Source organism: Cervus canadensis, chromosome 9, assembly GCF_019320065.1.
Source record: "Cervus canadensis isolate Bull #8, Minnesota chromosome 9, ASM1932006v1, whole genome shotgun sequence".
NCBI lineage: Eukaryota > Metazoa > Chordata > Mammalia > Artiodactyla > Cervidae > Cervus > Cervus canadensis.
The window spans coordinates 13409124-13436218 of record NC_057394.1 but is presented as its reverse complement, the minus strand read 5'-3'; the positions used below and the strand labels follow the sequence as shown (position 1 = coordinate 13436218).

Sequence of the window (27095 nt, the reverse complement as noted above, 5' to 3'; positions counted from 1 at the left end):
TCACAGCTTCCTGAGCTTTTTGCCCCTTCTTATCTCTGCACTTTTGTGCTTATGTTTTAACCTTAATATCCTTTGTCACTTCTGTTCCTCCAGGCCGTTAAAATCCTTCTAAACTTAAAAAGTTCAAATACCAACTTTTCTTTAAAGCCTTCTCTGACTCCTTGGCTGGAAAGTATTTTCCTCTTTAACTCCTATCCTCTGCAGCTCTTTCAACTCCCTGTCCTGTATTATAGCCACACAAGTGGGTGTCTCTATTCTGAGCATGTGAATCCCTCCTATGAAGATATCCTGTTCTATGCATCCCTGAGTCAACCTAAATCCTCAATCAGTACACTTAGCAGATGCTCAGTAAACATCTAAAGAACAATACATGCTTGGTTCACCAACTACAGTTTTTTTTGTTTGCATTTTAACATTTAGAATTTATGGGTTATTTTTTAAAAGCTATTTTGTGGGTAAAATTTCCTTCCCAAAGTACAACCCTGAGAGGTAACTTTGGCAATAACAAATTGAAATCGTCATTAGAGTTCTAAAACAGGCAAGTTGAAAAAAATAATCAAGAAATCCTTTAGAGGATACTATTTGTATTTCAATAACTAAATTATAATAGGTGTTCATCATTTGGGAAATATATTTACAAACTAAAATTGTTTGGAAGTGAAAGACAGCAAATGTGTCATTCTAAAGAATTTTATGAGCCTGGAAGGGGGTTCTTGCTGTTATCTGTGTCTTAAATTAAAAGAAGAATTGTAAAATGCAAATTACCCCTGAGTCAGAAAATGTAAGTAACCTGAGGTGATAATTAGAGGCGGTTTTCATATTTCCCCTGTGGAAAGAATGGATACTCGTGGCTGTGCACATTTCTCAGTTTTCAGATTGTCCCTATGCCCTCTGGCAAAAAGTTAGAAGAGAAATTCTGACTTGAGACACTGCTTGGAAGAAATAATAGACTCTCAGAGAAATGCACGACAGCTATATATATCAACACAGATGAATTTCAAAAACACATTGATTAGTGAAAAAGCAAATCACAGAAGAAAATGGACAAGATGAGTCCCTTACATAAAGTTAAAAAACAGAGCAAACAAAACAATATGTTGTTGAGTGATATACGTGTAGTATTAAACCTTAGAAAATAGGAAACAATACAAAATTGAAGAAGTGAACTTTATACCTCTTTGAAGAGGTGGAAGGGAAGGTAAATTTAGGAGGGAATAACATGGGGCTTCAAAGTTACAGATAATATTTTCTTTCTTAAGCTGGAGGGATGGCTTTGTAAAACTATATCTATATGTTATGTACATCTTTGTGTAGATATTATTAATGTTTAAATATAAATATAAATCATAACTCCACAGTCCCGTTGCAAAATTAGTGTGTGTATATATATATATATCAGCTTGGTAAAGAGTTGTATCAAGGGTTATGCAAGAGTATATAGCAGACATAGAATTTGAGAATATCACCTTTAGTCAAAGTGTTGTGGGCAAAGCATTTTAAAATGAAAGTATACTGCAATATCCAATGGAATAAAACAAAGCACTTGCATGAGGTTTCTAAGATAAAATACATGTCTTGCCAAGAAAGTTGTTGCTTGCAGTGAGCCATTTTAAGCTTGACCCCACATCAGGCAAGATGCTCATTCATTGTCCTCTATGGTAATGGATGGTGCAGGGAAAGAATTTGGGAAGCAGTCAGAGAAAGGTGTGTTGCCTGAGCCAACGGGGAGAGTAGATTCATGCCTTGTCTCAGAATACAGCAAAGGGGTATTTATAAATACAACCCTGTAGCATATGGTGTTACATAAGCTTGCTTCCTTTTTGCTATTTTGGAGAACACTGAACAAATTCCTTTGGAGTGCCTTTGCTGAAATAGCTGTTGTTTCTGGTGCCCCCTAGAGGTTACTGGTGATACAATAATAAATTAGTCTCTAGTTCTCAAGAGATCTTTGTACCAAGCCACTTCTAGCAGAGGGAGTGAGTTTCAGGAGAGTTTATAGGGACATATAATACAACTCAGACCAAAGAGATATCAACAAGGAAAAGGAAACTTTGGGATGCAAGAAACAGGCATCCTTAAAATGCAGAAAGACTTTCTTACTATCCTTTGTCCAAATATGAATTGAGTTGTCTCTTGCCAAGGTTGGGGATGTCAGTCTTCCTAATGTATGCACATAATGAGTGCATACAGACCAGAGTAAAAGTTGTCTTTCTAGATGAGCAGGGTAAGGATATTCAGGAAGTCTAGATTCAATCATTCTGCAAATATTTATTGAGTGTTCACTATGTGCCAGGCACTATGCTGGTCAATAGAGTTACACTGATGAGTAAAAACATCATTACTGCCCTTTGGACAGTGATGCCCTTTACTAGATGTATGTCTAGTACAGAAGAGGGAAATAATTAACCAAATAACATGCAAATAAATATACGATTAAAAGCAGTTAAAATGCTGTGGAATGAAGGTACGTGGTGCTAGAAGAAGAGGTGTTGTATAAGAGAAGGATTAGACGTGGTGGTGGAATGGATCTAGAACTTCTCTGAAAAAATGATGTTTAAACTGAGCTCTGAAGGAGAAGTAGAAATTAACTTTCTGCATTGGGGTGGGGTGATATTGTGTTCTAGGAGAGACACCATACGTGCAAAGGTCCTGAGGCAAGATGCAATATCCATGGTATGGTCTAGAAAATGAAAGAAGACCCTTATGCCTATAGTACAGATAGTGAGGGGGCTGAGGCAGACATAAAGAGGGCCTTGAGGGCCATTTTAGGGATTTAGGTCATTATCTTCTAAGCAATGAGAAGCCATTGAAGCATTGTACACAGGAGAATAATATGGATCAGTTACATGAGGAGAGTATTATAACTTAGGGTAAAGAATAGATGGAAAGACACAGAATCAGGAAAACCAGTTAGGATGAATTGTGAACCAAAGCAGTGGATAATGGTAGTTCAGCTTATTAAGTTCTAAGGAGTATTTAGAAGGTTAAATCTATAGGGTGAGCGCTGACATTGGGAAAGAAGCAGTTGTCATTTGTTCTTTCTGGGAGAAGGAGGTGTTTGGTAATTTTGTGGCTGCATGGTGTTCAGGCATGTTTACGGAGTGGTCGTGTTTTTTATCTTGTTCATAACCATGGAGTCCTCACATGATGACAATATTAGGGGAAGCTGTTTATGCTGCTGCTGCTAAGTCGCTTCAGTCGTGTCCGACTCTGCGACCCCATAGACGGCAGTCCACCAGGCTCCGCCGTCCCTGGGATTCTCCAGGCAAGAACACTGGAGTGGGTTGCCATTTCCTTCTCCAATGCATGAAAGTGGAAAGTGAAAGTGAAGTCGCTCAGTTGTGTCTGATTCTGCATGATCCCATGGACTGCAGCCTACCAGGCTCCTCCGTCCATGGGATTTTCCAGGCAAGAGTACTGGAGTGGGGTGCCATTGCCTTCTCCGAGGAAGCTGCTTATATAAAACAGGAAAACACCCTGGCTTAGCTGGTAGCAATAAAGCCAGCTACCAGCGAACAGTTGTCAATGCTGTTTTTCTTTCTTACCAGACAAGTTGGGATTAGGTCAGGGTAGGGATAACAAAATGGTCAGGGGTAGATTAGGAATGAGAAATGGAATGGGAGTTAGAAACGTGAACAGAAAAAAAAAAAAAGAAAAAACTAATATAAACAGACATAGTATGTCTGCCACACTTGTTCAGCTCAGAAAGGCCCATCAATCATTTTATAGACTGATTTTTCTTTCTTTATTCTTTCCTTTATTCATTCTCTGAAAAGTCATTTGTCCTTGAATGGACCATGATACCAACCTTTTTTCCAAGTATTATATTTCTTTCTCTTTCCTTCCTCCCTTCCATAGCCTCATTCATTAATTCAAGCCATTTCACCCAATAACTAACCAGTCAATATTTTATTATGTATCAGGCACTAGGCTAGTGCCTACTTTTCTATGGCAATATAACAAATTACCACAAACATAGTGGCCTAAAACAAGTCATAATTCCGTAGGTAATAACTCCAAGCTGGATTCTTCAATTAATCACTCACAATCACTCACCAAAATTAGGCTGTCATCTGGGCCAACTTCCTGTCTGGGGGTGTTGAGGAAGAATCTGCTTTCTAGCTCATTCGGGCTTTGACAGAATCCAGCTCCTTCAGGCTGTGTGACTGAGGTCCCTGTTTTCTCACTGGCTATTGGTCAAGGACCGCTCTCAGCTCTTGGAGGCTGCCTGCTGTTCCTTCCCACGTGGTCCCTCATGGACAATTTACAACATGATTATTGCTGCTTTTTCCAGGTTAGCAGAAATGAATCTCTCTGATTTCTTCCTCTACAACCAGCTGGAGAAAACTTTCTGCTTTCAGAGGACTCAGGTCTCACTTGAATTATCTCCTTTTTGCCATTTAACATAACAGAATCACCGCTTCTGCCCACACTCAACAGGATGGGATGATACCAGGGCAAGGAGCACTGGGAGTCACCTTGAAACTCTGCCTGCCTGCGTGCATGTGTGCCAAGCCACTTCGGTTCTTCTGACTCTTTGTGACCCTATGGACTGTAGCTTGCTAGTCCTCACTGTCCATGGGATTCTCCAGGCAAGAATACTGGAGTGGGTTACCAGTTCCTTCGGCAGGGGATCCTCCCGATCCAGGTATCGAACTTGCATCTCTTGTACCTCCTGCATTGGCAGGCAGATTCTTCACTAGCGCCAACTGGACAGTCCAAAATTCTTCCGGCTGTTTAGTCACTTCAGGTGTGTTCAACTCTCTGCGACCCCGTGGACTGTAGCCCGCCAGGTTCCTCTGCCCAGGCAAGAATACTGAAATGGGTAGTCATTCTCTCCTCCAGGGGATCTTCCCAAACTAGAGATCGAACTCATGTCTCTTGCATTGCAGGCAGATTCTTTACCTCTGAGCCACCCGGGAAACTCAAAATTCTGCCTATCTCAGCTACATAGACGCAGATATCAGTAATCAATAGAGCCTTCCTACAGGCAGTTCACAATCTCACTTAGTAGTCAGTCATATGAGTGTAATTTAAATACAGAATGGTACTAGGGCTACATTTCATCCTCTGCCGCCGTGAGGGTTGGATGGCATCACCGACTCAGTGGATATGAACTTGAGCAAACTCCAGGAGACAGTGGAGGACAGGGAAGCCTGGCGTGCTGCAGTCCATGGGGTCTCAAAGAGTTGGACATGACTTAGCGACTGAACAACAACTAGAGCTACATAACTGTAGTAAGGTGGAAGAGAGGAAGGGATAATTAACTTCACCTGCAACAGAAGGTTTCTGGAGTGTCCAGGTGGCTTTAGGGAAGAGGAGATGTTTCAGCTGAGTGTGGAAGGGTAGATGGATCCTGAGTGGAAAACTCCTGATCGACCTATGTCAGGAATTGTGTGTGTCGGGGGCGGAGAGAGGCACGGGTCTTTGTTACCGGAGTGTGGCAGAGGGAGATGAGGGGACTTGACGACCCAGTCTAGACAGATAAGTATACAGGTTGGTTTGGGTAAGTAGCCATTGTGTGAAGCTTTCTCTGCCATTTTGTGTTTTTGGCAAATAGAACTTCTCACAACAAAGACCCATTAAGACAGATGTTTCAATTTCGTTTTTTGGTTTTTTTTTTTTCAGGGGAATGAGATGTTTCTGCATTTGCTACATTAGGACCTAGGATAGCACTTTAGTGTTAGATACTTAAATGATGTATCATTGCCTTATAAAATCACAAGAATAACACTTAATTAACGGTAGTTGGGAAGAATTAGCATTAAATGCTTAAGAGCGATTCACTGGGAAGATGCATCCACAGACAGCTCCACTCCGTGAAGAGAGGAAAAGGAAAGCGCAACTGTTTTGAAATGGCTTTTTCTGCAAAAAGGTACATTGAATTTGGGTGTCTGGAGCACAATTAAAAATTAATTGGATGAAATCCCATGCATTTCATAGCCTGATTTTAAAAACACTTATGCTTTTAATTGAATAAAAATAGATACACACTTCTGAGGTTGTGCATAGGACCTTGACTTGAGTTTGGGTAGGCAGGTTTGTAGCTACATTAAGCAGTTGTGGGGTTTTTTTTTTTTTTTTTTGCACTTAGAATATGTGTTCTTGATAAAATACAAAACTAGAACAATAATAAGAAGAGACAAAAGTTTCAAGAAAATGCTCTGAAGATAAGTGTTTACTAACTGCTTACAGGAAAAAAGAAATAATTATAAAAGTTTTGAAGATAATCACATTCTGCATGATACCTGTTAGAAGGTGGTAAAAATAATTTTGTCTAATAGCTAATTTTGTCTGATATGCTTCCATGGCAAAGTGACAAGTCATTTTGATGAATGAATATATATATATTAGAATTTAATATGTATAACATATTAGAATGTTATCTATATTAGAATTTTGCTTTTTTATGGTATAAGTCATCAGGCTTTAGGAACATTGGTTGAAATAGTAGCAAAAGGTCATACTTAAAAGACTTTTATCAGTACATTTGGCTTCTGTATCTGTTCGCCTCACATTTGGGGATTCAACGAATGAAAATTTGCTTGAATCTGTAGATGGGAAGCCCACAGACACCAAATTCCAACTGTATTCAATGTACTCTGCTGTTTTATAAAAGGGACTCTGACCGTCTGGGGATTTTGGTGTCACTGGATACCATGGAATGACGGTAGTAGTAGGAACACAATTGAATAACTTACCAAAGGAATGGATGCTTTTTTTTTTCGCCTTACATGGAACTTGAGGCTAAGCACATGTTAGGAATGGAGTTTGTGGAAATTTATTTGGCAGTTTAAAAGGGGAGCATGTTTATTTGTAACTTATTGAAAGAACATTTATTCAGATGCTTATTAAGTGTAAAGCACTGTGCTATGTGATTTTAAACAAGTCTTACTTAAAGGCTGCCTTCAGGGAGCTTTCCCTCCATCTGTGTTTCTGTCTTGTTGGAAAATGCCATCCTAATGTAGCAAAACACAACTGCTTCCAATATCTCTTAGAGTTTGCTTTAGATATTTGATTTCTCATCAGTCATGCAGATAGAGGTGTATCTTAGATCTCTCTCTCTGAGACTGAGAGGCAGAGAGAGAGAGAGAAAGGGTAAAATTCATTGCCAGTGTGGAAAAGTGGAGCAATGCATCCTGATTTATCATAGGAAATGTTAGAAAAGAGAAAATAGTCTTTACAAAACATACTTCTATATAGACTTTAGTTTCCAAAGCTAATAATTAAACTAAGTTTATCTGGCTTACTGCAGAAAAATGAAAGTCTATTTTTAAAGCCGTCTTCCTTAAAATGAAATGTAAATGTTTTTGAAGCTCAAACCCTTTTGAAAAATGCAAACATTTAAATTTGCTGAATGAATTAATAATTATCTACACTGATTTCACTCTCGGTCCTTTACTTGTTTCTCCTCCCATGGTAATGGTATTACTACTCATTTAACTTTCCCAGCTAGAACATCCTCACTTCTATTAAGATGGCTACTATTGGGGAAAAAAAAAAAAAGATAGGAAAGAACAGTGTTGGAAACAACATAGAGAAATTGGAACCCTTCTGCACTAATGGTGGGAAAGTAAAATGGCACAACCATTGTGGGAAACAGTATGTAAGTTCCTCAAAAAATTTAAAAAATATAATTATGTATAAACCAGCAATGCTACTTGTGGGTATAACTGAGGTCAGGATCTTTAAGAGCTTGTTATACACTCATGATTATAGTAACATTGTTTACATTAGCTGAAATGTAGAGGAAACCCAAGTGTCCATAAGCCAAATGTGGTATATACCTACAATGGAATGTTATTCAGCCTTTAAAAAGAAGGCAACTCAGTAATATGCTAAGCAAAGATGAACTTTCAGGACAGTTTAATAAATGAAATAAACTGCCAAAAAGGCAAAAAAAAAAAAAAAAAATCCTCAATTTCCTCCTCTCTCACATCTTCAGACTTAGTCACTAGATCCTAAGGATTCTGCCTTTGGAATATTTCTCAAATTTCTGCTCTTTCATTCCACTACTACTCCTTTTGTTTATGTTTCACTTGGACTATAGTAACTGCTTACTTAGTCCTTCAGAGATTCCTTTAACACATATTTACAGAGGACTCACTGCTATATACTACCTATGTTATTAAAACCACCACAATTCTGTCTACTGTCTAGTCATAGCTGAGCTCTAGATTCTATGCACAGCCATTTGTTTAATATCTCCATTTGGCTGTCTCATTAGTATTTTGCACTTGAGTGAGTGAGTGATAATTGCTCAGTCTTGTCTGACTCTTGGCGACCCCGAGAACTGTAGTCTGTCAGGCTCTTCTGTCCATGGAATTCTCCAGGCCAGAATACTGGAGTGAGTTACCATTTCCTTCTCCAGGGGATCTTCCCAATCCAGGAGTCAAATACAGGTCTTCTATATTGCAGGTAGATTCTTTAGATTCTTTACTATCTGAGCCACCAGGGACGCCTACTGTTAAGAGACATTTCTAAGTATAAAGGCAGGTCAACTTAAAAAGTATCAGCAGATATATGCTTGACTTTATCTTATAATCTATAGACAACACATTAGAATAACTTGATCCAAAGCTGACGTCAGAATTCACCCTTCCTGAATCACCAGCCTACCAACTGGTTTCTCCTTTATATCTAGCTTTTCAGTAAATACGACTGTCAGCATTCTAGTAGCTCCAATGAAAAACCTCAGAATTATCTCTGACTCACCCTCTGTCCCCTCCTCCTTATCCAGTCCTATCGATTTGGCTTCCAGCTTCTGTCTGGGAGAAGCTGGCTTCCCTGCTGGCTCAGATGGTAAAGCAGCTACCTGCAATGCAGAAGACCTGGGTTCGATCCCTCAGTTGGAAAGATTCCCTGAAGAAGGAAATGGCAACCAACTCTAGTACTCTTGCCTGGAAAATCCCATGGATGAAGGAGCCTGGTAGGCTACAGTCCATGGGGTCGCAAAGAGTCCAAATGAGTGACTTCACTTTCTGTCTAGAATCCAGTCACTTGTTCTACCTCTGAAGCAGAGATGGTTCAAACTAAACTAAACTAAAGTACCATCACTTACTAGCTATGCCATCTTGGGTAATTGTCTGGAAGTCCTGGTTTCAAATGCAAAACCACACTAGGTATTGTTTAAAAAAAATTCTAACAGCGTGACTTTGCCTATTAGGAATCAAAGTCTGACTGAGTGAAGAAAAAAATGAGTGCTGATTTGGTCTCTTTATCTCCCCCAAACTGATTTATACTGATAGTGGAAAGAAATGGGAGTTGCCAGAATCTCTGCATTTGAATGCAGAATTCCAAAGAATAGCAAGGAGAGATAAGAAAGCCTTCCTCAATGATCAGTGCAAAGAAATAGAGGAAAACAATAGAATGGGAAAGACTAGAGATCTCTTCAAGATAATTAGAGATACCAAGGGAACATTTCAATAAAAGATGGGCTCAATAAAGGACAGAAATGGTAGGGACCTAACAAAAGCAGAAGATATTAAGAAGAGGTGGCAAGAATACACAGAAGAACTATACAAAAAAGATCTTCATGACCCAGATAATCACAATGGTGTGATCACTCATCTAGAGCCAGACATTCTGGAATGTGAAGTCAAGTGGGCCTTAGGTAGCATCACTATGAACAAAGCTAGTGGAGGTGATGGAATTCCAATTGGTGCTGCTGCTGCTGCTAAGTCACTTCAGTCATGTCCGACTCTGTGCGATGCCATAGATGGCAGCCCACCAGGCTCCCCCATCCCTGGGATTCTCCAGGCAAGAACACTGGAGTGGGTTGCCAGTTCCTTCTCTGTCCAGTTGAGCTATTTCAAATCCTAAAATATGATGCTGTGAAAGTGCTGCACTCAATATGCCAGCAAATTTGGAAAACTCAGCAGTGGCCACAGGACTGGGAAAGGTCAGTTTTTATTCCAATCCCTAAGAAAGGCAATGCCAAAGAATGTTCAAACTACCGCAGAATCGCATTCATCTCACACACTAGCAAAGTAATGCTCAAAATTCTCTAAGCCAGGCTTCAACAGTACATGAACCGTGAATGTCCAGATGTTCAAGCTGAATTTAGAAAAGGCAGAGGAACCGATCCCAACATCTGCTGGATCATCAAAAAAGCAAGAGAGTTCCAGAAAAACATCTAGCAACAGTTAGAACTGGACATGGAACAACAGACTGGTTCCAAATAGGAAATGGAGTCCATCAAGGTGTATATTGTCACCCTGCTTATTTAACTTATATGCAGGGTACATAATGAGAAATGCTGGGCCGGATGAAGCACAGGCTGGAAGCAATACTGTCGGGAGAAATATCAATAACCTCAGATATGCAGATGACACCACTATTATAGTGGAAAGTGAAGAAGAACTAAAGAGCCTCTTGATGAAAGTGAAAGAGGAGAGTGAAAAAGTTGGCTTAAAGCTCAACATTCAGAAAACTAAGATCATGGCATCCAGTCCCATCACTTCATGGCAAATAGATGGGGAAACAGTGGAAACAGTGGCTGACTTTATTTTTCTGGGCTCCAAAATCACTGCAGATGGTGATTGCAGCCATGAAATTAAAAGATGCTTACTCCTTGGAAGGAAGGTTATGCCCAACCTAGACAACATATTAAAAAGCAGAGACATTACTTTGCCAACAAAGGTCCATCTAGTCAAGGCTATAGTTTTTCCAGTGGTCATGTATGGTGTGAGAGTTGGACTATAAAGAAAGCTGAGAGTCAAAGAATTGATGCTTTTGAACTGTGGTGTTGGAGAAGACTCTTGAGAGTCCCTTGGACTGCAAGGAGATCCAACCAGTCCATCCTAAAGGAGATCAGTCCTGGGTGTTCATTGGAAGGACTGATGCTGAAGCTGAAACTCCAATACTTTGGCCAACTCATGCGAAGAGTTGACTCATTGGAAAAGACCCTGATGCTGGGAAAGATTGAGGGCAGGAGAAGGGGATGACAGAGGATGCGATGGTTGGATGGCATCACCAACTCAATGGACATGGGTTTGGGTGAACTCCGGGAGTTGGTAATGGACAGAGAGGCCTGGAGTGTTGCCGTCCATGGGTCTCAAAGAGTGGGACACAACTGAGCAACTGAACTGAACTGAACTGAACCAGAATTTCAGTGGGAGTGTTATTAATGCCCTGGGGGTGTCTGGGCTTCTCACAATAATGTGGAGACTCTACTACATTTATTTGGTGGTTGCAATGAGAGAATTGTCTTGTTTCCACATGACTTTAAATAGTCCACTACATTTTGAAATCAGAGTAGCCTTGATGTATAGTATGATTTTGAGATAGAAAGTAGATTATTTTCAGATATTTTATATTATGGAGAAGTATTTTGATCCAACATTGAAAAAGAAAATCTAGCTCATTGATGAGAATCACACTTCCTTATTTTCCTCACTCCAAAAATCTGCGATTTGTCTTGGTGTATTATTTTTGCTTCTTCTTATCATATGTATATTTATAAATCAGGGCTATTCTTACTTATTCTAGCACTATTTTAGATTCTAGTATCCACCAACACCTCTGATCTTTCAAGTTCTTCTCGAAAGGGATGGCTTACTTCTCTTGTATTCAGACAAGGTATTTAAGAGACACAAGCATCTGACTACTTCTTTATGTTGTCTACCGAAGTCAGGTCTGAGCATTGACACTTTAAAATATACAGTGTTCTACTATTAATTAATTTTTATATCTCAACATTACAATTTGGGTATTTTAGGTTATTTTGGTAAACCATGTGTGTAGATGTGTATGTGTTTGTTAGTCGCTCAGTCGTGTCTGACTCTTTGTAACCCCATGGACTGTAACCCACCAGGTTCCCCTATCTGTGGGGTTCTCCAGGCAAGAATACTGGAGTGGGTTGCCAGTCCCTCCTCCAGGGGATCTTCCTGACCCAGGGATTGAATGCATGTCTCCCACACTGCAGGCAGATTCTTACGGTCTGAGTCACCAGGGAAGGTGCAAGTGTGTAAGTGGATTCTATTATCTATGATATTTAAATTTGGATTATTAAAGGGATTATTTAAAAACATCGGTTCAATAAAAATGAGTGCTTTGTCTGGTGGGGTTAAAAACCACTGATTTAGATGGTAGTGTGCCCTTGAGAAGAGGCCAAAGAAAAAGCCAAGGAGACTAGCAGACAAGAAAGGGGCCCACAGTATGGTTGAGTAAGATGTAGATCATGTGGACATGACAGCTGAGGTCATAAAAAGGCAGCAGAAGACCCAGCAGAAATCAAAACCTCCACTTGAGTCCAGGTGAGACTAATTATACACTGGGGGGAAAGGCTGTGGGAACGGGATACTCCCCACAGACTGTATTTCCTCCGGCCTATGCAAAGATGCTCCAAAAACTCCCTTAGCTCAGATCACCCTGCTGCTGCTGCTAAGTCACTTCAGTCGTGTCTGACTCTGTGCGACCCCATAGCCGGCAGCCCAACAGGCTCCCCCGTCCCTGGGATTCTCCAGGCAAGAACGCTGGAGTGGGTTGCCATTTCCTTCTCCAATGCATGAAAATGAAAAGTGAAAAATGAAAGTGAAGTCACTCAGTCATGTCCGACTCTTTGCGATCCCATGGACTGCAGCCTACCAGACTCCTCTGTCCATGGGGTTTTCCAGGCAAGAGTACTGGAGTGGGTTGCTATTGCCTTCTCCACAGATCACCCTAGAGGAAGCCAAAGAGAAAGAGAAGGGGAGAAGCACCAGCTTCACTATTTACTTTAAAGAGACAGAGGGTAACCAAGAAGAGACTGAGTTAAGTTGGATGCTTTCATTTTCCTCTTTCCCAGGAAATGGAATCTTGAAGGCAAAATTTCTTTCTGTTATTTGAAAATGAAAAAAATGACTGATTTTCACACAGATTGTGGACTTGTGACTGTAAGTTATTTCCTTCACTGTTCATTCTCTTCCAAGCTCCCATCATCTCTTGCTTGGAAAACTGCACGCGCCTCTTAGCTGGTTTCCTTGCTTTCTCCTTCCTAATCATAATCTATTCTTCTTGGAACTGAGTGAGCCTTTAATATCCATCAGTCATGTCATTCTCTTACTTTGAAGGTTCCCTGATGGCTCCTTTGCACCATTATCCTTGCTCGGAATGATATTCCCCAACCACTGTCTCTTGTGTTATTATTCAGTTGCCAAGTCGAGTCCGACTCTTTGTGACCCCATGGGCTGCACATGCCAAGTTCCTTTGTCCTTCAGTATCTCTCGGAGTTTGCTCAGATTCACGTCCACTGAGTCAGTGATGCTATCTAATCATCTCATCCTCTGCTGTCCCCTTCTCCTTTTGCCTTCAGTCTTTCCCAACATAAGGGTCTTTCCTCATATCTGTACATGACTACTGGAAAAACCATGGCTTTAACTATACAGACCTTTTCTTGGTAAAGTGATGTCTCTGCTTTTTAATATGCTGTCTAGGTTTGTCATAGCTTTCCTTCCCTAATGTCTCATTTCTCCCTTGAGCCTGCCAATTTCTTTCCTGCTCTAGACCTCTGCACTTGCTGTTTTGTGTAGGAAGCTCTTCCCTAGAAGTGCTTGGCGTGGCTGGTTCCTTGTAATCATCCAGGGCTCATCCTCTTGGACTCTGAATAGCAACAGTCTTTTTTGATTGCCTATTGGAGATGACTGCCTCCTCCTCTGTGTTCCTGTCATCCATTCGGTGTCACATCACCCTCCTTATTTACCCTGATAGCACTTGCAATGGTCTGCCTCAGCTGACATCTCAGTTGATGGCGACTCCATCTTTCCAATTTCGAGGGCTCCAGACCTTGGCATCATCCTTGGCTCTCCTTTCCTCCAATACCCCACATTCAATCTAACAGGAAACACTGATGGCTCTGTCCTGAAAATGGGGGCAATTGACCATTTCCCAATGTCTCCTTTGCCTCCTGTCTTGGTCTAAGCCGTATCATCTCTCCTGATTATGGAATACAGTAAGTCCCCTACATGCAAAGCTTCAAGTTGCAGACTTACAAAGATGTGAACAAGGATTCCATCACTGTCAGGCATGAGTAAAATTGCTTGCCCTTCATCTTCTACTGCTGATGATCTTTTAGTTCTACCATCTCCCCACCCTTCCCTCTTCTAGTCTGAAACTTGTTTTGCTTATTCACTTGATGTCAGACCCTGTATTCCAGCTGATGTACTATACTACTGTACTTTTCAAGGTAATGTACTTTAAGATTGAAATTGTTTAAAAAATTGTTTGTGTTTGTTTTTTATGTAGTATTTATGTGAAAAGTATTATAAAGCTATTACAGTACAGTACAATATAGCCAATTGTGTTAGTTGGGTACCTAGGCTAACTTTGTTGGACTTATTAACGAATAGAACTTATGAAAGCACTCTCAGAATGGGACTCATTTGTATGTAGGGGACTTACTATACCACTTCACTGCTTTTCCTGCTTCTACGTTGGCCCTCCTACAGTCTATTCTCAATGAAACAGTTAAAATGACACTTCAAAAACTGTTCAAACCCCCCCATTGGCTCCCTATTTCTTTCACACTAAATGTCTTGCAATAGCCCACAAAGCCCAACTATTTTACCCTGCTTGCATTTGAACTCTTGAGGACAAAAATTGTAGTTTCTAGTGTTCACTAAAGTATCCCAAGTACCTGGAAGTACCTGGTAACACAGTAGGGGATCAATAAATAACCTTGGGGTAAATGAATGATTCTTGTTTCCTTTTTCATCATTTATTTTTTCCCTGTTGGAATGAAAGCTGCATGAAGGCAGGGTCCTTATTGGTCTTTTTAATGTAATATACAAAGCACTCAGAAGAGCACCTGGTGTATACTAAGTGCTTAACAAATTTTTGTTAAAGGAATGTGAATGTCTTCTATGAAAATGGTATTGCATCTGCTTACGTAATACTGAATGAAAATATTGTGCATACAGGTAAATAACCTCCATTCATCACTTTCAGGCACCTATCAGTGGTGGATGATGAGTGTCATACAATAAAGCAGGGAATGAACTGTTCACATACATAGAACTTTATGGGAAACAGTATTCAGGGTTGTGTTTGCCCCAAAGTTACAATCATGTAGTGAACTGGAATACATTCAGTAAACATCACCATTCTTCCTGCAATTTGCCCTATCTATACAAACTCTTCCGCTTAACTTCCTCTGGAAAAAGAAAGCTACTGCTTTGCTGGTTATTTGCAAAACTGCTTACCCCAGGGGGCTTTCTTTCTTGTTTTCGGGGAGGGGGGGGTTTGTTTACAAAAATGGAAAAAAAATTGTTATTTCAGTGTGTAAGAATATTTGTATTCTTGAAGGAGAGATTTATGATGCCAATGACTTATACAATCTAGTTTGTTTTTGATCTGTATTGAAGGGCATTCATATCCATATACTCCTGTGTGCAAATGTAGGGGATCAGAAACCATTCTCTGTGATTGTTTGGATTGTTAATCTCTCCAGGGTTTCTTCAACATTCTCAAAGGCAGTTTCTGGCACCAAAGGGAAAAGGGAGAAGTTGAGATGCAATTTTATCTCCCAATTGAACTTGATTAAATGGGGACTGTTCTAATCAAAAGTTTGAATCCTATGGGAGTGCAGTGTTGTTAACGGGTTTGAGAATATTTGAGAAGAACCAGGAGGAAGAGTACCAAAGTTAAGGCAGAAAAGGCATTAGGCAAGAATAACTGTAGTTAAAGCTTATTAATAGGCTTAAAATTAGGTGAACAAATTGCTTCACAGATAGTGTCAAGCTCATTGCTAGACTGGCAGAGGAAGTGGAAGAGAGCTCTTTAAAGACATTATTTTTATTATTTTAATAATTTGTGTAGGAATCATAGTAGCTGCAATCTGTTAGCCAGAAACAATTGCCAGCTGGTGTCATCATGGAGTAACTATAGTAGGCTGAATGCAAACATGTTTTCCCTTTTACCTGGAGAGGATTCAGTTTTAGAAAGTTTCTATTCATTTTTGCCTGAATGTGAGGTCTGCCCACATAGATAAGCAAGCCCGTTTATTGCTCCTGATTTAAGAGCTTTGATTAGGTTCACACCAAGTTCCACAATTATAATAGAAAGAGCACACCTGAGACAGACTGTTTACACAACTAAAGTTACCCATCATTAAAAATGAATACTTGGGTCTGTGCCTGAATTATCGATGTAATTGCTTTATGCTATGGATTGTTTTTCTTCTGAAGGAAACGGTGGCACTCCATTAGTTATTTGACTGAAAGCAGAAACAGATCTTCTGGGATAATGTTTTTTGAAAAAGGTTAAAAGTGCACTTATTTATAGAAACATACATTTTGTTAGCAACATAGCTGTTATATCTGTTTGTTGTAATATCTTCTGAAATTCTCCTAGGTAACTTACAATGACATAATCATGTTAAGATTGTCTTTGTCATTCCCTTGTTTATCTGGAAAGTCACAGACTAGGTTCCACAACAATGCAAGATGTAGAGATTGCTCAGCTTTGCCTATAAAGCCAGAGGGAGAGAGAAAAATAATTTAATTGTTCTATTGCCTCTTCCTGCCTCTTGACTCAAAGGATCTCAAGAGAGGAGAGTGGAAATTATGGGCTCTGTTGTTGATGTTTATTGGATTTCTTAAATGGTGATTTGAATGCATTTCAGGGATGATAGTGGTTTCTAATTCTGGCTCTGTTTTCACCTAGTTTTCCTTGGTTGAGTTTCCTCATCTCTGAAATGGCATATTATTCAGCTGTCCTTCTGTATCCCAGGTTCCTTATCCACAGATTCAACCAACTAAGGACTGAAAATATTTGAAAAAAAGTTCCAAAAGCAAAACTTGAATTTTCTGTGTGTCAAAAACTATTTACATAGCATTGACATTGTATTAGGTATTATAAGTAATCTAGAGTGACTTAAAGGTATATGGGAAGATGTGTGTAGGTTATACGGAACTACTTTACGGCAAAAAGAAACAGTGGAAACAGGGACAAATTTTATTTTCTTGGGCTCCAAAACCACTGCAGCTGGTAACTGCAGCCATGAAATTAAAAGATGCTTGCTCCTTGGAAGAAAAGCTATGACAAACCTAAGCAGCACTTTAACAAGCAGAGACATCACTTTGCTGACAAAGGTCTGTATAGTCAAAGTTATGGTTTTTCCAGTAGTCATGTATGGATGTGAGAGTTGGACTATAAAGAAGACTGAGCGCCAAAGAATTGGCGTTTTTGAATTGTGGTGCTGGAGAAGATTCTTGAGAGTCCCTTGGATTGCAAGGAGATCCAACCAGTCAATCCTAAAGGAAATCAACCCTGAATACTCACTAGTAGGACTGATACTGAAGCTGAAGCTCCAATACTTTGGTCACCTGATGGGAAGAGTCGACTCACTGCAAAAGACTCTGATGCTGGGAAAGATTTGAGGGCAGGAGGAGAAGGGGGTGACAGGACGAACTGGTTAGATAGCATCACTGACTCAATAGACATGAATCTGAACAAACTCCAGGAGACAGTGAAGGACAGGGAAACCTGGCTTGCTGTAGTTCATGAGATTGCAAAGAATTGGACAGGACTGAGCGACTGAACAGCACCATTTTATATAAGGGACTTGAGCATTCCAGGATTTAGGGGAGGGGTAGGACTGTACTTCTCTTATCTCCTTAGAGTGTTGTTCCAAGGAGCAAACGAGATATGGCTAGGAAAGTGTTTTCCAGTATATAAAGTGCCACCAGTACTCAGGTTTTACATTTAGGTAGCTAATGGAGTTATATTTATCCATGTGACATCAAGTGATTTTATAGAAAACAAGAAACTTCTCAAATAAAGTAATACAACAAGGTGTAATAGGTTTTTACTTTGCTAATGCAAAGGCATATTTTAAAACATAAGTAACACCATTAACTAGATGCATTTAGGAAATAATTGTTGGGTTTCATTGGGATTTGTTCTATCACAGTTCCTGGCTTTGGAGAGTAGTGTGATGCCATTAATAGGATTTTAAACTTTAAGTGTGAGAAAAAGAAATGGGATCAAATAAGCTTTAAAGAAACTGATTCATCTTACCCAACACCTTTTTTACTCATGGAATCTCATACAGTGTCAGGAAGGACACTGTGGTTGTTAATAGAGTTGAAAATAGGAAAGGAAGTAGCAGAGGGAAGTTCATTAGAAGAGTCCAACCTGCCTAGAACAATATAAATGGCCTCTTTGGGGCAAGTGTTAGCAACTCTGAAAGAGATCTGGATCTTAACTAATAGCTATGACGGGGGCAGTCTGACAAATGAAAGAAGTCAGCACAGTGTCTCAGGAAGAGACAAGTACAGGATAGATCCATGAAGAGGCCAGGAGGGAAGGCTGGTTGCTATGAAGGCTGGGATGTTGGGGCTGGGAGACTAGGACTGGCAGGGCACCCAGGAGGGACATGTTGGCCTGAGCCACGGACTCAAGCTGCACTGTGTCCACCTTCAGTACACTGCCACTCTCAATTTCCGTCGAGTAAGTCCAGGAATTGGGTAGGGGCAGTTATTTCAATTTTTTTTTTTTTTTTTACTCCATTCATTATCTGAAAAAGAGAAACTTATTAAACAAAGAATTGCTTCTCAGATAAATGCAAAATAAAGATGTTTGACAAGGAAAGTTAAAATCTGCACCTAATCAAGAGCTTTGTGGCTTGTGAAATACAGGTGATCTTATCGTCCCTATTGGGGTGGGGGGAGGGGCGAAACTTGCACATCGGGGAGCTCCGTGTGTTGTAGTCGGACGAATTTTAGGAGGTAACCCCTAAACTCCTCTCTGGTTATGGGCTGGACTGTTTGGTACTGAAAGCATTGACGTGTACCGTGAACACCGAGCCAGATCCACAGTAGGCGCCTAATGGATAATCGATGAATAGATGCTGGTTGAATAAAGTTGTAGAATTGAACACACCGAGTCTGTACTTGTGGAAGGACCAGAATAAAACTTGAGCACCAGTTAGAATGTCTTGTGTAGAGATAAAAAGCAATCCTGAGCCAATATGCCCTGCCAGCAAGGGATCAGCCAACTTGTGCAAAGTCCTGCCTAGGTGGGTCTGCCCAGTAGTGGGCACGTGTTATTCGTGCAAATCGCCTGGCCAGATTTCTGTCCACCCTCAGATGGGGAAAGCTGCGGATTTGGAGGTCTCGGATCAGCGCCAGCGACGACCTGCTCGCATCCTCTCCTCGCCCCGCCTTTGCCTTTCTTCCGAATCTCTCCATGCTCAAGGCTGAAGGGATTCCCACCCCCAGTTGCCTGCTCGGAGCCCCGCGGAGCCACGGACTCCTCCCCTGGAAACTCCTCGGGGGCTGGGGAAGGCTTTGGCGCATGCTCCGTACCTAGGGCAGGTTTTTTTTTTTTTTTTTTGCTGCGGGTAGCAGGGCTCCTGTCACACCGGCTGGCGGGTTGTGGCGGTGCCAGCCAGTGTGTGCGAGTGTGTCTGCGTGCCCGCGCCTGGGCGGACCGACCCGGAGCAGCAGTGCGCCTCGCCCGGGGGAGGCGGCTCCGCACCGGCGCCTCGCCCGCAGCCGCTGCGGGGGGCTCCTCTGCAAACTTGCGGCGGGCGCCGTGTGTCCTCGTGGCTCCAGCACCTGGCGATCCGAGGGCAAAGGCGCCTGGAGCGCGTGCGGCTCGCGGGGCCCGCGGGTGGCCGGGGCGGCGGGGCCGCGCCGTGCCTTCGCCCTTGGCCGGCGCCCTCGAGAGCCCCATGCAGCCCCCGCGCTCGCGGCCGCAGCTGCCCGGCTGCCCCGGGCAGGTCCGGGACCCGAGCCGCGCTCCCCAGCGCCTGAGCGCCGGCGGCGGGATGCCCCGCGCCGCCTGAGAGCGCGCGCCGCGCCCGGGGCTGGGAGCCGGGAGCCGGGCGCCCCCGGGAGCGCAGGGCGCTCCACGCCGCCGCCGCCGCGCGCCGGCGCCGGTCTCCCCGCTCGATCCGCAGGCCCGGCTCTGCCAGCCCCGGAGCGCCGGAGTGCCGCGGGGCTGCCAGCCAGCAGCTCGCCCCGGCGTCAGGGGCATGGAGGAGCGGCGGGCTCGGAGCCGCGCCCCGGAGTCCCCGAAACTTCCGAGCTGCCGCGCGTCCGCGTCTCTGCCGCTGTCGCCGCGTAGCCTGCCGGCCTGAGAGCGGGACCATGGATGAAAGGTTCAACAAGTGGCTGCTGACGCCGGTGCTCACTCTCCTCTTCGTGGTCATCATGTACCAGTACGTGTCTCCCTCCTGCTCCAGCTCCTGCGCCAACTTCGGGGAGCAGCCCCGCGCCGGAGAGGCCGGCCAGCCGGCCGCCCCGAGTCCCGCCCGCCGGGCACAGGCGCCGCCCGAGGACTGGGAGCGGCGGCCCCAGCTGCCCCCGCCACCCCGGGGGCCGCCCGAGGGGCCTCGGGGGGCCGCGGCGCCGGAGGACGAGGACGAGGAGCCGGGGGACCCCGAGGACGAGGAGGAGGAGGCGGAGGAGGAGGAGGAGGAGGAACCGGACCCCGAGGCCCCCGAGAACGGCTCCTTGCCCCGCTTCGTGCCGCGCTTCAACTTCACCCCGAAGGACCTGACCCGCTTCGTGGATTTCAACATCAAGGGGCGCGACGTGATCGTCTTCCTGCACATCCAGAAGACCGGGGGCACCACGTTCGGCCGGCACCTGGTGAAGAACATCCGGCTGGAGCAGCCGTGCAGCTGCAAAGCCGGCCAGAAGAAGTGCACCTGCCACCGGCCCGGCAAGAAGGAGACGTGGCTCTTCTCCCGCTTCTCCACCGGCTGGAGCTGCGGGCTGCACGCCGACTGGACGGAGCTCACCAACTGTGTGCCGGCCATCATGGAGAAGAAAGACTGTCCCCGCAACCACAGCCACACCAGGTACTGTCCCCCCGCCGCGTCTCGCTTCCGGCCACCCTCCTCCCCCTTCCAGCCCACCCCGTCGCCCCCACCCCGGTCCCGACCACCCCGCCCTCCCCGCGCCCCCAACCCTGGGCGACCCCGCGCTCCCTCCGCGGCGCCGGGCGGGTGGTTCCCTAGCATCGTCCCGCGACGCGGGCAGAGGTTTGGGGAGAGGGAGAAGAAACCTTTGGAAAGTGTCCTGGTCTTGAACTCGCTCACCCCCTAGCCCCCATCGCTCTCTCCCCCGCCCCAAAGGTGTCGAGAGCTGTAGTCGTCGTTGTGTGTGTGTGTGTGTGTGTGTGTGTGTGTGTGTGAGAGAGAGAGAGAGAGAGAGAGAGACCTTCCTTTTGCCTAGCACGGTGTGACCTCTCTCTGTGCGTGGAACCCCTGGAATGGCCAGGAGGCCCGGGTTAGACCCGCGAGGTCGAATCTTGAACCGAAGTTCTGCGAGCGGAAACTCAAACCCGGTGAAAGGCAGAGGGAGCTGGACGTAGAGAGACAGGGTAGGAGTTTTCCAGGCAGGGCGAAGCCAGAGACGAGTCTGATCCCTCTGTAAGTGGCTCCTTGGTGGCTGTTCTCAAGGCTCTTGTTGCCGCTTTGAAGACACACGTTGGAATTTCTGCTCCACCTCCATAACCCTAATTCTGGAGATGGGCTTTGTTGCTGAGCAGCGCCAGTGTTTGGACTCCTCCTGTTCTCAGCAATATTTGCACTCTCCGCCCCCCCGCCCCCGCCGCCCCCCCCAGACCAATCCATCAACTCATTCTGAAAGCATTTGTTAAAGGCTTCCTGTGTGCCTGGCCATGTGCTCAATGCTAGGTGCATACAAAGATGTCAGAAACAAAATCCCTAGCTTCCTCTCCCACCTCTGTCCCCACCCACTTTAAAACGGTCAGGCCGCTGAGAATTAGGAAAGTTTGAAATCTTAATAGCCAATGAAACTGCTTAGCTTATTAACATCCTTGCAGAGAGGCACTGGGCTTGAGAATTTCGGTTTAATGTTCTTTCTGCCCATTGCAATTTGAAGATTAATCTGACATGCTTGCTCAAGGGACTAAAATATTAAAAGCTTGGAACATTGGTTTATTGAGGTTTTTATCTCAAAGGTTTCAAACAGTTTGGTGTAAGGAAATAGGAGTTTAAAAACTCAAGCTCAATATGTTGATATCAGATAGCTTTTGCCTCTGACATTATGGAAAAGCTTCATTTACTGGAAGCTACCCAGATTCTGGAATTCACCACCACTGAAGCATCTAATTCTACTTCATTTCTCCAAGAATGAGCAAAATTTCATTATGGGATTTTTTACTCTGGCAGTTTTTCAAATACTTTCTCTCCTCCCTGCTCCTTTGCCTGTTTAATGGAAATTGCTTAGAATAAGAAACTGGTTGGACTTGGAATGAAAGCATGTCTCCTTCCTTAGCATATTTTAAGGACTTTTAACTTTTCAAGATTTCTAATTGTATAGTGTTTCAGATCCTACCCCTGTATTTTAGCTTGCAACTGTTTTTCAGTTGATAATGACTGCCAGACTTCCTACCAAAGGAGGCTATTATTTCAGTGAGAGACAGTCTCTGCTACATTTCATCACAAATTATACTTTTTGTATTTATACCTTTATGTAATAACTCCTGAATGACCCCAGAGAGTTTACTAGTGTGAATCCCAGCTTCCATTTCACTTGAACTAGAGACTAATTATCACATAGACCTAGCTAGTGATTCTTCAGTAGAGATGGGCATTATTTTCTATCAAAGTCCATAAAACCTTTAGTGAATAGATGAAGATTTTGGAGCAATTAGAGATGATGAAATTTAAGGATACTTGGATTTTTGCTTAGTGATGACATGCTGCTGCTACTTCAGATCCTGCATAGGTTACAGCAGCAAGGTCTTACTTCTACAGGAAATGCTCACTATTTCAGGGGCTTCCCTGGTGGCTCAGATAGTAGAGGAAATACCATCTCTCTGCTGGGTAATGGAGGAGAATGCCACCTTGGCTATTTGAACATAGGGTTTCTATTGCACAGTCAAATGCTTGTCTTTGTTTAACGGTAGATTCTTTTCTCTCAGATTCAAAAGTTTTCAGATCAACCTGCACTGGTTTGCTTGTTAAAAAAATCTCTAATAATGTTTTTTTGGGGGGCACCATTTTTATAATTCTTCTTCCCCTTCATCCTCACCCCCCCTCCCTTTTCCTGATATTCTCAATTACTTTTCTCCTCTGGATGCTGTAGGGAGGAATAGCTGTGGGGTATGTAAAGGGCCCTGCATCAAAAGTGATAGGGAAAAAGTTGAAGAGATGTTCAGCTGCATCTTCCTCACACAGACGATGGAATTAGTTGTCTGTCATTAGAGTGTCTGTGTACAGCGTTCTACAGTCAACCAGATTAGCCTGGATAATGGAGGGTACATTTCCACAATGCAAAATGGCAGATAATCTATTGCTACATAATGGGAACAAGGTTCTACTTCAAATAGGGCTGACTCTGAGCAAAATCAAGAAGTAGATCATGTTGACTTCGGTGCCCTAGTCTCTCTGCTTTTGGTTCCTCCGCTGTCCCCCCTCTCCATTGCTCACAGGGATCGATGTCCTTGTGGGTCGTGGAATACCTGTAAGAGGGAGGATTCTGGAGTCAGGTCGTGTGGCTCTTGTGCTTACTAGCTGTGTGAATTAGTAAGTTGTTCTTTCTGAGCCTCAGATTCTTCATCTTATATGTGGATAATAATTGGTACTTAATTAACCTCTTAGAGGTCTTATGAGAACTAAAAGAGCAAATGCATGTAAAATGCTTCATATAGTGTTGTCATAATATCTGTGCGTAGTATAATATGCTGATACATAGCACCCAATACTTGGTATGGAGCTATATAGTAATATTTAAATATTAGTTGCTAACTGTAATAACAGTATTTGCCCTAATGAAGGCCTTCTTCCACAAAAGGATGTGAGGTCATTTCCTCAAGGAGCTTGATGCAAATGGACCACCTTAATTTACAGAGATGTCATTTTATGATTATTTGTGTGGAGACAAAATCCTAAGTTCAAAACACTGATCAATAAATTGAAAATTATGAACATCTGGGCATCAGTCATTGCAGAGTGCAGTCTGGGAAACAGGGATGGGAAGGCACACCGTGTAATTGAGTGTATTCTGTGGGTGACAAAGACAAACTGTTGGTTTGGAATGGTGAACGAGGAGTTGGGAACAGCTGGGACCAAAGGCTGAAGCAGGGAGCCAACTCTGGAAGGAGATTCTTGGAAGAGTGGAAGTAGCCATCCTGTGTGTTTTAAGGGGCCAGAAAGGAACAAGGCTCTGGGGCTGGCAGTTTGAATCCAGTGCGGAGGGCATTTCTGACCACAGAAATCAGTTAGAATAAGACAGGAAGGTAATAGGAAGATGGCTTGTCTAAATGACCTCTTTTATCGTATTAGTGATGATTTCTTCCCTTTCTTTTTCTTTCTTTTCTCTATTATTTCTTTAGTAGGTTATTGTTTCTCATCTTTATGCTTCCTTCATTATCTCAGCATGTTTCCCATTTTTGTCTGCCTGCCTAAGTCTTTAGAAGACTCTTCATTACCTTCTGTGGAGTATGGATAGACTCCTAATATTTTATGGCTAAAAAAGACTGAAGAGATAATCTGGTTCCGTAATTTGTGTGGCCAGTGGGTTATCTAATACTAAGGAGATGTGAAATACATCTAAGGTTTCCATAGGGAACTCATGTCTTCATTTTGATCATTTATATTCAATGTTTTGCCCACTGTTTCTTCTGTTCACTTTAACAAGTATAGTGGAGTGTGTCTTAGGCACCTACTATGTGCCAGGCCCTGTGATAGGTCTCAGAATATAGTTTGAGCAAATAGTGTCAGTCCTATGAACTCAGGTGTTTAGGCAAGATAGACCTTGATCTTCTTTAGTGAGTATTGCTCTCATTCTTAAAATTGTGATGGAAAGAGATTCCATCCATTCCTTTTGTAGGGTGGGATGGCATTTTTTTTAATGACCACATTCTGTTGGTCCTGTTAGACTGCTTGCAAGGTTATGAATGTTGTGTTCAATAGGACCCTCTGTGTTGTAGACGATACAAACTTGACTCTAACTCAGTTCAGACAAAGGGGAAATTCTAGCTTAATAACCAGGACACAGGAAAGAGAGGTACACCCTGTCTTTCATATTGGACCCTTTTCCACACCCCTTTTCATATTGGACTCATTGTATCAAAATGGCTTATTCCATGAAATGAGTAAATGGCTGTTGAATCTAGTAGATCTAGGGCTAAGAGGAATGCAAGCCTTCTCTGAGTTCCAATTGGAAACCTTGGGGAATGACTCTGATTAGTCCAGCTTGGAACTTACGACTATTCTTTCAGCCAATCGGTGTGGCCAGGGAGATGAGGTTCTCTGACCCAATTTGTATCACATGAATGGTGGTGGTGGTGGTGGTGGTGTGTGTGTGTGTGTGTGTGTGTGTGTATCACAAGAAGGGGAGCTAGCATAAATACAGCTTCTGGGAAGACCACTGGGTTCTGGATAGTCATTGTAATTGTGTCAGTTATGCTTGTAAATAAATGAGAAATAACCTTCAGATCTCTTTTAAAATTTTTTTAAGAAAAATTTTGAGTCATGCTACAATTCCAGTTTATTTGTAACATCTGGAAACCATGTCATAGGAGGAATTATTGAGGGAGGTGGTAATATTTAATATGGAGGTGGGAAAAATAGGAGAGACATAAGGATTGCTTTCAAATATTCATAGAAGGAAGATATGGAAGGTGCAGGAGATTTGTTCTGTGTTTTGCCAAAGGATGGGATTAGGATAGGAAGAGAGAAATGAGAGGACAAGGATTTCAACTCAGAGTAAGAAAGAACTTCATTAAACATGTAACTGTCTACAAGAGAAGGAACTCTCTTGTGAAGTGGCGTGCTCCCCAGCAGTGAACATTTTAGCTAATTAACCACTGATGTTGGAAAGGAATTTCTTCCTGGGGAAGGGCTTAGCCTGTGTGGCCTTTTATTTGAAGGTTCTGTGTTCTAAGCTGAGAACATCTTAGTTCAGAGCATCTTTCGCCTCTCCTTTCTTGCCTTGTGCAGAGAAAACAAAACAGCCCCCATCACATACATAGAGGCACAAAAGGATTCTCAATGAACTAGTCAGTTCTTGAAGATTTGTAAACATTTTTACCAAGGAAACTTTTAGTAAAGCATGATTTGATGGTATAGACTATCTTATATATTCAGGGCTAAAAGCAATAAATAGGTCCTGTATACAAGGCTGTCTGCTTCTTCATAATAAGTATAAAAAGGTAAGATGAGAAAATATAACACAACTTGGCACATAAAGCCATAACCACTTTGAAAGATCATCTGGTTATTGCTTTTCGTTTAGACAGCAGTCTAAAATACATAGGAAGCAGCAGAGCTCTGTTTCAAAGGCTATCTAGAATATTATGGCCCATACTGCTTTCTAAGGGATAATCTTTTTGATGTCTCTTCTAATTAGAAATGTTGAACTGCAAAGAAGGTTAATTTTCACCATCAGGTTTGTGTGCAGTATAAAACCAAGGAGATAAGAGATTGTTCTGTCTATATGCCATATCCACTTATATGTTCATTACAGGGTCTCTTAAAGTATGGCTTCTGGTTCAAACCTCTGATATTTGCTATAAATCAGAAGGAAGTTGAATTAAACTCATTCAATTTTTTTTTTGAGTTGTGAAGATAAAACTTGAAATGGTAAATGCTAAGATATGGTTTATTTTTCTGCATTTTCCTTGCTGATTACCCTGGGATTTTTAAAAGGGTTGAATACAGGGAAATATAAATGTTTGTGTAATAATTGGAAGCTAAGTAAATTTAGCCACTAGCGATGTGGATTTGCCTAATCTTAGACTGTTATAGTATTATTCCCCAAAGCTAATTATTACCGTCTCATTTTGACTAAGGACAATCAGAAGCTTATGCCATTTGAAAGTTATTTATGCTTGATAATGAATTAAACAGGTTTAATTGAGACTGGCAAATCCTAATGTGATTTTAAGAGTCATGAAATAAATTATTGGGCCAAGGAATAGGTTTAGTATGAAAACAAGTAAATGGGGAACCCAAATTAATATTTTGTATTAATCAATTATCTTATTTTAGAGTTTGTTAAATTATGGATATTATGGATAAATTCTCTGTTGATTTTAATTGGCTAATAGAACTTCATTTTAATTATAGCCAAGCATTTAAATATGTGTTGGGAAGTGTACCAAATACTTGTTAACCTAGAGAGTGTTACTTG

At 42.5% G+C, this 27095-nt stretch overlaps 1 protein-coding gene across 1 annotated transcript in view; it reads left to right on the top strand.

Annotated features, from left to right (window-relative positions):
* The first annotated feature begins 19934 nt into the window (after positions 1 to 19934).
* Positions 19935 to 27095, top strand: part of HS6ST3 (heparan sulfate 6-O-sulfotransferase 3) — a 704010-nt gene continuing 696849 nt past the window's right edge. Inside the window, exon 1 of the mRNA XM_043478143.1 lies at positions 19935 to 20788. Coding sequence (XP_043334078.1) covers positions 20073 to 20788 — 716 coding nt within the window. The 5' untranslated portion in view covers positions 19935 to 20072. The remainder of the gene's footprint in view (positions 20789 to 27095) is intronic.